This window comes from Ahaetulla prasina, chromosome 3, assembly GCF_028640845.1.
Source record: "Ahaetulla prasina isolate Xishuangbanna chromosome 3, ASM2864084v1, whole genome shotgun sequence".
In the NCBI taxonomy this organism is placed as follows: Eukaryota; Metazoa; Chordata; class Lepidosauria; order Squamata; family Colubridae; genus Ahaetulla; species Ahaetulla prasina.
The window spans coordinates 51,511,596-51,524,325 of NC_080541.1; the positions used below are offsets into that span (position 1 = coordinate 51,511,596).

Consider the following 12,730-nt stretch of genomic DNA (forward strand, 5'->3'; position numbering starts at 1 on the left):
TGTGACAAAATGATAAATTGTTGTAGGAAATAAAAACCCAGCTGAAGATAAAGCATGATGCTCAGATCACTTTGTACAGGAAATACAGACAAGGAGATCTCCCTGACATCCAGATTGAATATAGCAGTCTAATTACTCCCCTGCAGGTTGTGGCACAGGTAGGCTATTTTATCAAGGATTTTTAATAACTCTGAGCTAAACAATTTTAGTAAATGCAATTTAAGAGCAGTATGCTAAAAGTTTAAATTGGATATTTTTGTTTAAGACCCTGTGTTTTTCTATTATTGTATTGAATCAATCCAATTTACGTGTTAGATAATCTTTTATTTAAATTATTTTTATAATTGTTTAGTCTAAGTGTATCATTTAATATAAAGAGCTTGTCTCAGCTTGCTCAGCCACAGTTGTGCCAGACGCCATAAAAAACAAGCCAACTTGGTTTTCTTTTCCACCTGTGACTTCGTTTATTGGGTCTGCTACAAACCGGGTCTCTGTATTAGTCGAGGGCGCTCTGTACAAAGTCTGCCTCTCAGCGCCTTTTTAAACATCCTGCACTGCTCACGCCCCGCCCTTGGCTGAACTGCTCAGTTGATTGGATGCCCGGCTGCTCTCCCCCTCCATACCTGACGGCCTCAGGTTCCACGTCATCTGCCAGATCCCGGAACCGTGGCAGCTTGTTGCGACATCCAAGCCTCATCTCCCACTATCCCGGCCGCAAGTATGATGATCCCCCTCCCCATGCATCCCAGACGCCGATCTCTGCACCGCTTGAATGAGTCTTCAATAATTCGTCTTTTCAGATCTTTGATTAGGGGTTGCTCCCATGATCCAGATCCCCATAGCGTCATGTGTCGAGCCGCAGCTGGGCTCGACAGTTTGATTCCAGGTTTTTTTTAGCTTATTGCATCTAGAAAATGGTTGTTTTCTCACCATATATCAAATGACCCTGAAGCAAACCTGAAAATGGGGCATTTCAAATTTAAAATACGGTACATATGAGGCCTTTTAAAGTTCTCAGTGTTACTTAACATAACCATAAGTGCGTTCTTCTTACATGCTTCAGAGGCTGGACTGTTCAAATAATTTCATGCTTGTTTAAGCGTGGGTGATCCTTTACAGTTCCAGTCTTGCCAACTTCAAAAACCAGGCCTTCAGAAGTTCCTGCTATGTGACAGTTTTGTCATGCGAGGAGCTTACTCAAACACTGATTTTTATGCTGGTTTATCTGATCTTGAGACAAACAATTTCTGTCTTACTTGTCCCTTTTGCCCCGAAGAATACAATGGCCACAAAGATGAGAGTAGCTACAGAATTGTTTATGGCAGGCCTTCCATTTCTCTGTGGAAAGGCCCGAAGTCCTAACTGTTTTAAATCATCATCATAGGATTCATGGATTCTGAAGATGATTAAGCCTCAGGTCTTTCATGGAGAGGTAGTAAGAAATGTATAGAAAATAATGCTCTTATTTGCTCTGTTAAGCAGTTCCGTGGGAATCATATTTTCACCTGTGGAGATTGGCCTATTAACATAAAAAACAGCAAATTCATATTTATTTAGATCATTAATTCATTTGGTTCTTTTACTTTCAGGTTTTTCAGAGAGTTCACAGGCAATCTTAAATCTCCAATTTAGAGTGCAGAAACAATATGTTTTGTGTAACTTGTAATACGTCCTTATTCAGCTGTGTTTCACAAGTTTCATTGCAATTTGTTTCAGTTTTTGTCACCTTTTAAAACATACCTTTTACAAGAACTCACAAATTGTTTATTGTGATTCCATAAAACCTATTACTTACTGTATAATATTACCTACAGAATTTTAAAAGGTGTAATTTAGATTATAATATGGAAATTCATCCAGTTTGAAACATTACCTAATCTAGTGAGCATATTGTTTACACTGTGACAATACTTTTGCAGAATGTTGTAAGCAATCATATCATTTATATGTCTGCAATTTACAGAAAGATCCTACACTGGCTAAACAGCTCTTCAGCAGCTTGTTTAGTGGAATTCTGGAAGAAATGAAAAAATCCAAGCCTCTGGCTGAAAGAAATAATATCAACCAGCAACTGTTACATGACTTCAATCACTTTTTAACCACAAGTGTGTTGTATTTCCCACCATTCATAGCTTGCATCCTGGTATGACATTCAATATTTGTGAATTTATTTCTTAGTTCTTTTTTTATACTTATGGGTAGTATGAATGAAGACAGCTAAAAATGAAGGTGGCACATTCTAGCAGCAATAGAGCCTTCCCAGTATTCTTTCCAGCTCTCTCTCTCTTAAGAAACAGGCACTATTATTGCATTATTAACTTAGTAGTTGCATTCTAGCCATTGTAAATGTCATGCCTAATTCTTCAGGGTAGTGCTAGAAAACCAGTGAGCCACAAAACACAAGTAAAGTACTTTAGATCTCTTTCGAAAAACTTCAGTAATTAATAATGGTGACGGTAACTCAATATTACTCCATTCCAGAATGCAATTAATTTCATTGTTTATTTGTTAATAATAGGAGATGACTTATCTGCACAAAGAGTTGCTAGACCTCAAGTATTACAGTGTAAGTACTAGCTGTTTAGCAAGTTTACAGCAACCGGTGGGCATCCTTCTTCTTGAACAAGCTTTGATTGAACTTTCTCCTGTGGAGCAAGAGCCTCCCTCCAAAAGAATGCGTGGAAAGACAGAACTTTCACCTGATGTGACCAGGTGGATTGAACTTGCTAGGTAAGGTTTCTTTCCTTGAGAAAGAAAGTGTTTGTAGATTTTTCCCTTAAATGGGACATGTGTTTTAGAATTTGGTAAAAGTTAATATTGAAATTAATGAAATTAATATAATGGCAATAACTTTGGTTATGTATTGTCAGAATTTTGGACCGCCTTTTACTTTTGAACTTAAAATTTCTGTCTCTTTGATTTTAAATAAATGATAAATACTCTCTATACAGTTAGCCATTTATGAAGCATACCTTGAGTTATCCAGTATTGAGTAAGAAGCAGCACTGTATTTAGAAGCCTTACTGCAAAAACAGACTTTGAAATACAGTCAAAATGCTAAGCCTTTTATTAACTACTACAAAGAAAAAATTAAAGATATGGAGCATCTGCATCAAAGATATGACTAAAAGCTTTAGAATGTTATTTGACATCATGTTGAATTTACTATTTATCCTCTACTCATTGAACTCAAAGTCAGAAATTCATGGGCACCAGATACAATAGGCAAAGACAGTTAGTTTAATAATCATGTTTATACTTATATCTGTTATCTTATACATGTTTGACAAACTAAATAAATAAATAATAAAATAAAAATAGTTCAACCATGGCTGTATCCAACTTGTGATTTGGTTCAAAAGATTCAGTGATCCTTAGTATGAAACTTTATTTGGACATACCAAGCAACACACTTATTCAGGTTGGAGAACCTAGCTTAGTTGCAAATTATTAAAACAGATTCTGTCCGGGGTACCTAGCTTTCGGGTAATTAATAAAGGTGGCGGCAGCAGCAAATTTGGTCTTGACTAAAACTGAGATTAAATGAAAAGATAAATAGTTTAAATATCTTGAATGAGGGGAGGATCAAAATGAGCCTAATGGCTACTTGAATTGGAATTGATTGACAGAGAATCACACAATCCATGCATTTAAGAAATGATAATGGCTTATGAAATAGAAGAAAATTGAAAAAGCATGTGGGGTAAGGGTGATTTTGGCTTGATTGTATTTGTAATAAACTGGCTATTATGAAGTTATGTGATTGGGTGGAGGTTATAACTTGAAGTCAGGCATTGATTTGCATATATTTGCAATTTAGTTCAAAACAGCTTTCCTCCTGCTAGCTATCACCTGATCTTGATTTGCTAGCTAAGGATTTGCTAGCTAAGGTGACAAACTGATGATGATGGTAGTATATATAATACAAGGGGTATGGATACAGAAAGCTTTGTATCCTGAGCTATGAAATTTGTCGTTATCTGTGTCTTTGGAAAATTAACCTCATTGATTTGTGGAATGAATCATTTTAGTAATTTGAAGTATTTCCCCCCCCCCCCAAATGTGTGTAGGCTTTATCGATCTGTTGGAGATTATGATGTTCTCCGGGGTATTTTTAGTGGAAAGATTGGAACAAAGGAAATTACCCACAATGCTTTGTTAGCTGAAGCAAAAAGTGATTATGCTGAGGCAGCTAAGCTGTATGATAAGGTACAATTATGTTTATAAAGTACAACATTTTCAAGGACATAAAGGGGAAACAGATTGAATGTCACTTAAGAATGCAAACACAGCTTCTCAAAATTAAAGTATCATCAGCATAACTGGTGCCTGAGGAAGAACAAGGAACCTGATTGTGCATAAACATATTTGAATTTTATAAAGATTCTTAAATGCAGTTTTGTAGTCATTAATATGCTTAAAAAGGTGGGAGATGAGATTGACTCAAAAGTAATTATTAACTAAGATAATTCAAGAGAATTTATTTATTTTTACATTGAAAATTTCAATTTTGAAGCAATTTTTAAACTCTGGGGATTTCATCCAAGGGTTTCCGGGCCTGCCAGCTTTGCTCTAGGTTAATCATTAAAACACATTGCTTCTCCCTGGATTAATTGCTAAACTGCAACTTTCTTTGCTTCCGTAGGCACTCTCTACGCAAGACTGGCCTGATGATGAGCCAACCGAAGCAGAAAAGGATTTCTGGGAAATTGCATCTCTAGAATGCTACAACCATTTGACAGAATGGAAATCTCTGGAATATTGCTCAACTATGAACATTGATAATGGGCAACCAGCAGACCTAAATAAAATATGGAGTGATCCATTTTATCAGGTTTTCAGAAAAAATATATATAGAGAGATACATCTATGCCTCTGTTATCATGTTATAGTTATGAGTCTAAGATAGTGGAGTCAAATTGGCAGTCCTTGAGCCGGATGCGCCATGCTCAGGCCACGCCCACCCTACCTCCCTGAATAGGGAAACGTCACGTGATGGCAAAGTGACATGCCAAGTTTCACACCCGTGGTCTAAGGGAAAGAGTTTAATTGAGCCATTGACTCTTCCTCTAGGAATTGCTTTGCATAATATATTAAAATATGTACAATACTGTGGTTTACCCTTTGGGGGGCAGGAGAATTCTCATTTTCAATATTAAACTTATGTGGGATAAGCTGATTCTATTTAAAAATATATAATTTTGTAGAGTTTACATTTAATATACCATGCTAATGTATGTTTTATTACTCAAAAACATAATTTCAATTTTCTTCTTATTTTAGGAGGCCTATTTACCCTATGTAATTCGCAGCAAGTTGAAACTTCTCTTCCATGGTGGCAGTGACCAGTCTTTATTGACATTTATTGATGAGGCTATGAAAGCAGAAGAGAAAAAAGCTCTAATAGAAATGTATTATAGCCAAGAGTTGAGTCTTCTCTACATTTTACAGGATGATTTTGACAGAGCCAGATATTATGTCAAAAATGCCATGCAAGTGTTCATGCACGTAAGTCAAAATGAATAAATATTCTATCACACATGGAGAAAGTGCAGAGAAGAGCAACCAGGATGATTAGGGGACTAGAGACTAAAACATATGAAGAACGGTTACAGGAACTGGGCATGGCTAGTCTAGTGAAGAGAAGGACCAGGGGAGACATGATAGCAGTGTTCCAATATTTAAGGGGCTGCCACAGAGAGGAAGGGATCAAGCTATTTTCCAAGGCACCTGAAGGCCAAACAAGGAATAATGGATGGAAATTGATCAAGGAGACCAATTAACCTAGAAATAAGGAGAAATTTTCTGATAGTGAGAACAATCAACCAATAGACTGTGAAGGAACCACTAGACTAAGCTGGCTCATCAACCAATAGAACAGCTTGCCTTCAGAAGTTGTGGGAGCTTCATCACTGGAGGCTTTCAAGAAGAGATTGGACTGCCATTTATCAGAAACGGTATAGGGTCTCCTGCTTGGGCAGGGGATTGGACTAAATGACCTACAAGGACTCTTCCAACTCTGTTAATCTGTTAAATATCATGCTAATTGTATTAACTAAGCAGGAGTATTATGTCGTTCAGAGGTTCTGTGTATGAATTCACCATATCCAGCAGTATTAATAATGGAATAAATGGGTTCATAGAACTTTCATTGTTAGGATAAGATGTTTATATCTGGGAAACCCAAGAAAATCCACTGATTACTAGATAGAAATTCAAAATGAAATGCTTTTTCTCCCACAGAACTATTCCAATATTGATTCGCTATTGTACCATAGCCGTTTGATCAAACTGCAGTCAGTTCAGGCTTTAACTGAAATACAAGACTTCATCAGTTTTATGAGTAAACCAAGTAAGTTCCCTCCTTCCCAAAATGCAGTGCTCTTATTATGTAGTAAGTATATTGTTTTAGTAAAATAATAGCTAACATAGTCTTGGATATCACTGGTGGATTGCATTTTGAGTTTGGGGGTTTTATGGCATTATTGTTTATTTTATTGTTTGGATTAGTTGGTTCAAATAAGGACATGTGAAAATTTGATTGAATCTATTTCTGTATATTATGCTTCATAAAAACAGGTTTTTAACATACAAGGAGTTAGAAACTCTGTTTCTAATTACAGTGAAACTGATGTTTCTAAAACAAATGTATGAGAAATGTATTTGGTTCATATAATGTGTTTCATTTGGCTTCAGTGTAATTTTGCCACCATGGTTTGTGAATTATTTTTTGTGGTTTAACCTGATGAATACAATCACATGCCTACAAGCTTCCCTACAGAGCTTGAAATCTGTTACTAACTATAATGATTTATTTAGTTTAAAATGTGATTCTTCACTTGCTGACAGTTTTAAATATTTAATGGTTTTTTCAATAATTGCTTTTTAGGTAATTTAACTTCTCGGGCTTCTCTTAAGAGATTTCTCAATATTTGGACAAACAGATACCCTGACACCAAAATGGATCCTATGAACGTTTGGGATGATATAATTACAAATAGGTAAAAAAAAAAATCTGATTCAGTTATTGGTGTTTACATACATATGGTATACCCAAGAATATCCCCAGTAAAATCTCTTTTCCAAGAGCACTCTTTTGGTCGCTTAAGATCTTGGGAGAAAAATAGGGCCACTTTTACTCTTGTAAGTTTTAAACTATCTTTTATGATGAGTTTCAAATATATATTTGAAACAAACCTGTGGATTGATTCCTGCTTTCAACTGCTGACTTTTACTGCTGAAACTGGCTGGGGAGGGTCATTAGAGCTCTAATAAAATCATTATTTCAGTATTTCATTGTTATGCCCAGCTCTCATTTTATGAGGCAAAACAAAAAGACATTTTTAGATAGTTGGATGGTTTCTCAATTTTTTCTTAATTTTTGTGCAGATGCTTTTTCCTTGACAAAATTCAGGAGAAATTTTCTAGTACCCATCTAGATGATAGCATGGAATTAGATGGAGATGCTACTTGCAGCATGGAAATGGACGAGAATGAAGATACACATACAGTGATTAAAAACTGCAAGTTTGCTATGAAAATGAAGATGATAGCATGTGCTACAAAACAGGTATCTATGACCTTGACTTTATGAGGACAAAATGAGGTGAAATATAACTGAATAATATAATATATATTATTTTAATATAATAATTATATTATTATAATATAATAAGAAGAAGGGGCCTCTGGTGGCTCAGCAGACTAAGTCTGTCTGTTATTAACACAGCTGCTTGCAATTACTGCAAGTTCAAGTCCCACCAGGCCCAAGGTTGACTCGGCCTTCCATCCTTTATAAGGTAGGTAAAATGAGGACCCAGATCGTTGGGGGCAATAAAGTTGACTTTGTATATAATATACAAATGGATGAAGACTATTGCTTAGCACTGTGTAAGCCGCCCTGAGTCTTCGGAGAAGGGCGGGATATAATTCAAATAAAAAAAAATAGCCTTTCATCAAAATATATTGTGCCAGCTTTGAGAGATTCAGTCATAATAATTCCTTTAAAATATTCTTTAGAGCGGCAGGGCTGTGCGTGCCTACCTTTATGCCAAGATTTGTTTTAGAATAGAATAGAATAGAATTTTTATTGGCCAAGTGTGATTGGACACACAAGGAATTTGTCTTGGTGCATATGCTCTCAATGTACATAAAAGAAAAGATACGTTCATCAAGGTACAGTTTATTGAATTGAGACACATTTAGAGGTACCAAATGAGCAAAATAATTGGCTTATTTGATCTTTTGAATTAAAGATCTTTTGATCTTTTGAATTAAAAATATTTAAATCACTCAAAAAAAAAAAAAAACCCCTTACTAACACTGTGGAATTTCTGTAATGCTTATTATTACTATTAATTCTCTTACGTTGAACTTAAGATATTCTCCCTTCTTCTATATTCTTATGGTAATCTCTTCATTCTTTTCTCATGTTGGATTGCAAAGTAGAACAGTTTCTCAGTAGCTTTAAAGCTTCTGAAGGATTTGCATGGAGATTCTAAGACCTGTGAAGATTGGCGCATAAAATGGAACCACAGCTATTGTTGTTTTAGCCATAGCCGCAGCCGGAGTCAAAGTAGTGCTGAACAAATTCTTACAGTACTCAAAACTGTCTCTCTACTGGGTAAGTGCTTTGTGTAGGTTTTCCATCACTACATAAGAACATCATGGAAGTTTACCTTAGGAAAAGATTCTTGGTTGTATTTTCTAGGCATGGACTATTATACCAGCATACTAATTTTATAATTTTCCTGTCAACAGATGAGATTAAACTGAGCAGCATGAGCTATAATGCTGTTACTTTCCGTAACCAAAACCTCCTCTTGGGAACCACTTTTCATATAATGGCCAATGCTCTTTCCAAGGATCCAACTTGTCTTGACCAAATTGAAGAAGAAAAGGCTAGAAAAGTCTTGATGCTTTCAGAAGAAAGACCTGATAATGTTGAAAAAGTAAGATGCCCATTTCCTAAAATATGAATGCCTAATTAGAAAAATAAAGGTAGAACTTTCAAGAATTTTTTTTAACCTGGTCAAAAATGTGTGATATAAAAGCAAAACACTGCAGCAGATTCAGCAAATATTATTGTTGTCACGGACTCTGGAAATATTTGAAGCAGAACCAAACTCTCTTAATAAGAATAGAATAGAATAGAATTTTTATTGGCCAAGTGTGGTTGAACACACAAGGAATTTGTCTTGATGCATATGCTATCTGTACATAAAAGAAAAAATACGTTCATCAAGCATTCTAAGGTACAACACTTAATGATAGTCATAGGGTACAAATAAGCAATCAGGAAACTATCAATATAAATTGTAAGGATACAAGCAACAAAGTTACAGTCATCAGTCATAAGTGGAAGGAGATGGGTGATGGGAACGATGAGAAGATTAATAGTAATGCAGACTTAGTAAATAGTTTGACAGTGTTGAGGGAATTATTTGTTTAGCAGAGTGATGGCATTCGGGAAAAAACTGTTCTTGTGTCTAGTCGTTCTGGTGTGCAGTAAGCATAAAGAAGCATGGTGAACTTAGTTGAGTTTGTCTATTTTTAACTCCTTTTGTTCTCAGTGATTCCTTTTACGTTTATTTATGTGTTTATTTATTTAGAAGATTTAGACGGCTGCCCATTTCAAATATATGGCTCTGAGCACCTAACAATATAAAAAAATAATAAAAATATGCTCACAAAAAAACCATAAGAATCACAGCAACACCCCACCCCAAATTTCAAAAGCAACAATCAGTTACTCAGAACAACCAAAAAATGGGCTCTGTCATAGATTAGATCACCAGGTTTCAGCACAGAGCCAAATCTTCAAAGCCATGACATTATGGAATGCCAACAGGGATGAGGTCAAAGGGCAGGCATCACAATGCAAAAAGCTGTCCACCTGAGCTTTGCCAGCTGACACTCCCTAGCAGATGGGAATGGAGCGTGCCCCCCCCACCCCCGCCCTGGTCAGATTGGTTGGGATAGTCAAACATCATTTTCCAGTGGATTCTGGTTCAGGATAAGAGACAGGAGAAGGATATTGACACAATTTGGGACAGAAGTTTCTTTTAGATCTCAGAGAGCATGGCTATGAGAATGATTTCGGATCTGAAGTAGTTAAATATATTCCTAAAGTACAAGCATATCATAAGCATAATAGTGGCCATAACAAAAAAGGATTAATTTTAATTCCAGTGATTTCTTGCAGATGTATTTGTACATTCTGATCAGTGATAATATTCCATTTAGATTCTTCAGGTGATATTTATTTCTTATATGACCACAAGCATTTCTAATGCAAATTATTACACCCATCTCCATCCCCTGACAGGAGCTTATGATTGGGCCTTTTTCCTTTCCATTTCCAAAGAAAGGTCAAAATAGGTGCTTACAAAAGGTCCCTCTACGCAGAAGTTAAGAAATGGAAAAGGTGTGGTATCCTTAAGGGAAGAAATACTCATGTTTGCAGTCAATAAATCTATTTCAAGACTTTCCAACATCTTGCTTCCACCTGTGTCTCTTAGTGTTGAAGGAAAACTATTTCATTACCCACATAAGCAATCACACATAAACTTTATGATTTTATTTTCTGTTTCCTATTATGATTTGTGATCGTGATCACAGGTTTCTCATTTTTAATTTCAGGTGATAGCAGGGCTGAACAAGAGAGCTTTTCTGTGCTTCAACGGGGCTGTGAAAAAAGCTGAAGAAGAAGTACAGTCCATGTCATTTGACCACATAGACATAAGTGGAATTATTGATGCTTATATGACATTGGCTAATTTCTGTGACAGTCATCTCCGCAAAGAAGAACAAAATTCAGCAGGTAAGTTAAAGGATTGAGTTGTTCATTATTTCAGTTCTCTAACAAATGCCAGAAAAAATTCGCTTAAGACTGATACATGTCATTTTTGACATTGTTACCTTTAGTTAATCATGTGTAGTGCTAGTGTTTGCAACATAAAGCCTGTCTTACGTTCTAATCTTTATTTTGTTTTGGTAAATAACAGTTCTCACCATGCTAAATTGCTGCTATTTTTTTTTTTCATGCTATCTAAAATTTACTCTGTTTTGGTGCAGTATAAAAATATCATTTGGTTGATTTGTAATTTTTTAAAAAATAAGATACACTTAAGAAAATAAGTTACTTCACCTATACTTTATTAATTTTGAATGCCCCAATAATGCCAAAAAATATAGAGTAGGCAGGAAAAATGTTCAGAACATGACAACCAAAATGATTGGGTTATTAAAAGCCCTTCCCCTGTTGGAAAGAGTACAATATTTGGGATATTATACTTCAAAGCAAAACAGGTAAAAAGAGATAAAATAGAAGTATTTAAAAATCATGAGATGTAAAAAATTACATTAAAACAAGTATCATTATCTATTGAAATTAAAGGGTAATCAATTTAAATAAATAATGCAGGGAAATGTCTGAATAAATGAGAGTACTTAGCTATAACTGTACAGTTAAATGCTGGAATTTATCACTATTACATGTGATGGTAACCAATTAAGATTATTTGAAGAGAAACTGGGCAGTTTCAAAAAGGAATGAGCTCTAGCTATCAGTTCTAGTAGCTGTTAATTATCTCCTGAATGTCAGACATGTGCCCTGGATTAAAGTTTCTGGTAATTGGCCACTATATCATCCAAAATGCTGGACTACATGCTTTGCACCTAATCCAATAGATTCTTACTATTCTTTCTACTATTGTAAATGTCATTCCTGCCAGCCTTCAAATCTCATACTATATGTTGTTTTCTTGAGAAGAGTGTGAAATGTCAGGTCTACAGAAGATTTGACAAAGTACATTAGGAAAAAAAAATTGAATGTATTATTTTATATAGCCCTAAAAAAACTTTATGTTAAATAAATCACAATTTTTAATCAACATTAAAAGTCTAATATTCTGTTGACGATCTTATGTTCTGCCAGATGTAAACACTGAGGATTTGCAAATATTCCCAGCAATTGTAGTGGAAAAAGTAATAAAAGCTTTGAAATTAAATTCAAATGAAGCAAGATTAAAATTCCCTAGACTATTGCAAATTGTAGAGAAGTATCCAGAAAGGATTCTGGGACTCATGACACAAGAGGTGAGTCCTCCCATCTTTAAAGGAAAATATATTATCTAGTTTTGTTTTGTAAGCCCCTCACAATCATTTGGGTGGGCAGCATGTACATTTATAAATTAATTTTGGAAAATTAAGACCACTGAATATTACTTGCTGTATCACACATAGCAGGCCTCCAGTATTATCTTATAGGTCATCTTACCTGCCTCAGGAGAGCATCCTATAAATTGATGCTTCATTCGTAGGTGGTTCTGCATAGGTGGTTTATTCCTTGTGGAGAAATTTATCATTTTGTTCCAGTGACAACTGGAAAAGAGCCCTGATTTTCCCTGTCCTTTTGTGCTATATATATAATAAATGTTTAGGATAGACATTCAAAGGAACAATACGTGCAACTGTCAGCATTTGAATACAAGGTTTGTGATTTGCTTCCATAACTGAGAAGAATATTGTTACAAATTCTGGGCAAAAACTGGTTGATTTTTGTTTATCTCAAGTTTATTGGTTCTTAGAAACATGTTACCAAGGTCTTGGCTGAATTTAGTAAACATTTTATACATTCTACATGCATTTCCATATTCCAGCAGGTAGAGGCTTTAGTTTTTATTGAGCTCAGGAGAGTTAGGATAAAAGCGTGCTTTATTTGCTGTAA

General features: G+C 35.3%; 1 protein-coding gene across 1 annotated transcript in view; it reads left to right on the top strand.

Moving 5' to 3' along the window:
* PRKDC (protein kinase, DNA-activated, catalytic subunit) overlaps positions 1-12,730 on the top strand; it is a 91,118-nt gene that overhangs the window by 62,994 nt on the left and 15,394 nt on the right. The window contains exons 61-73 of the mRNA XM_058177661.1: positions 27-158; positions 1,964-2,143; positions 2,519-2,730; positions 4,071-4,209; positions 4,646-4,834; positions 5,284-5,508; positions 6,244-6,352; positions 6,890-7,001; positions 7,390-7,570; positions 8,449-8,623; positions 8,761-8,951; positions 10,642-10,822; positions 11,939-12,099. Coding sequence (XP_058033644.1) covers positions 27-158; positions 1,964-2,143; positions 2,519-2,730; positions 4,071-4,209; positions 4,646-4,834; positions 5,284-5,508; positions 6,244-6,352; positions 6,890-7,001; positions 7,390-7,570; positions 8,449-8,623; positions 8,761-8,951; positions 10,642-10,822; positions 11,939-12,099 — 2,187 coding nt within the window. The remainder of the gene's footprint in view (positions 1-26; positions 159-1,963; positions 2,144-2,518; positions 2,731-4,070; positions 4,210-4,645; positions 4,835-5,283; positions 5,509-6,243; positions 6,353-6,889; positions 7,002-7,389; positions 7,571-8,448; positions 8,624-8,760; positions 8,952-10,641; positions 10,823-11,938; positions 12,100-12,730) is intronic.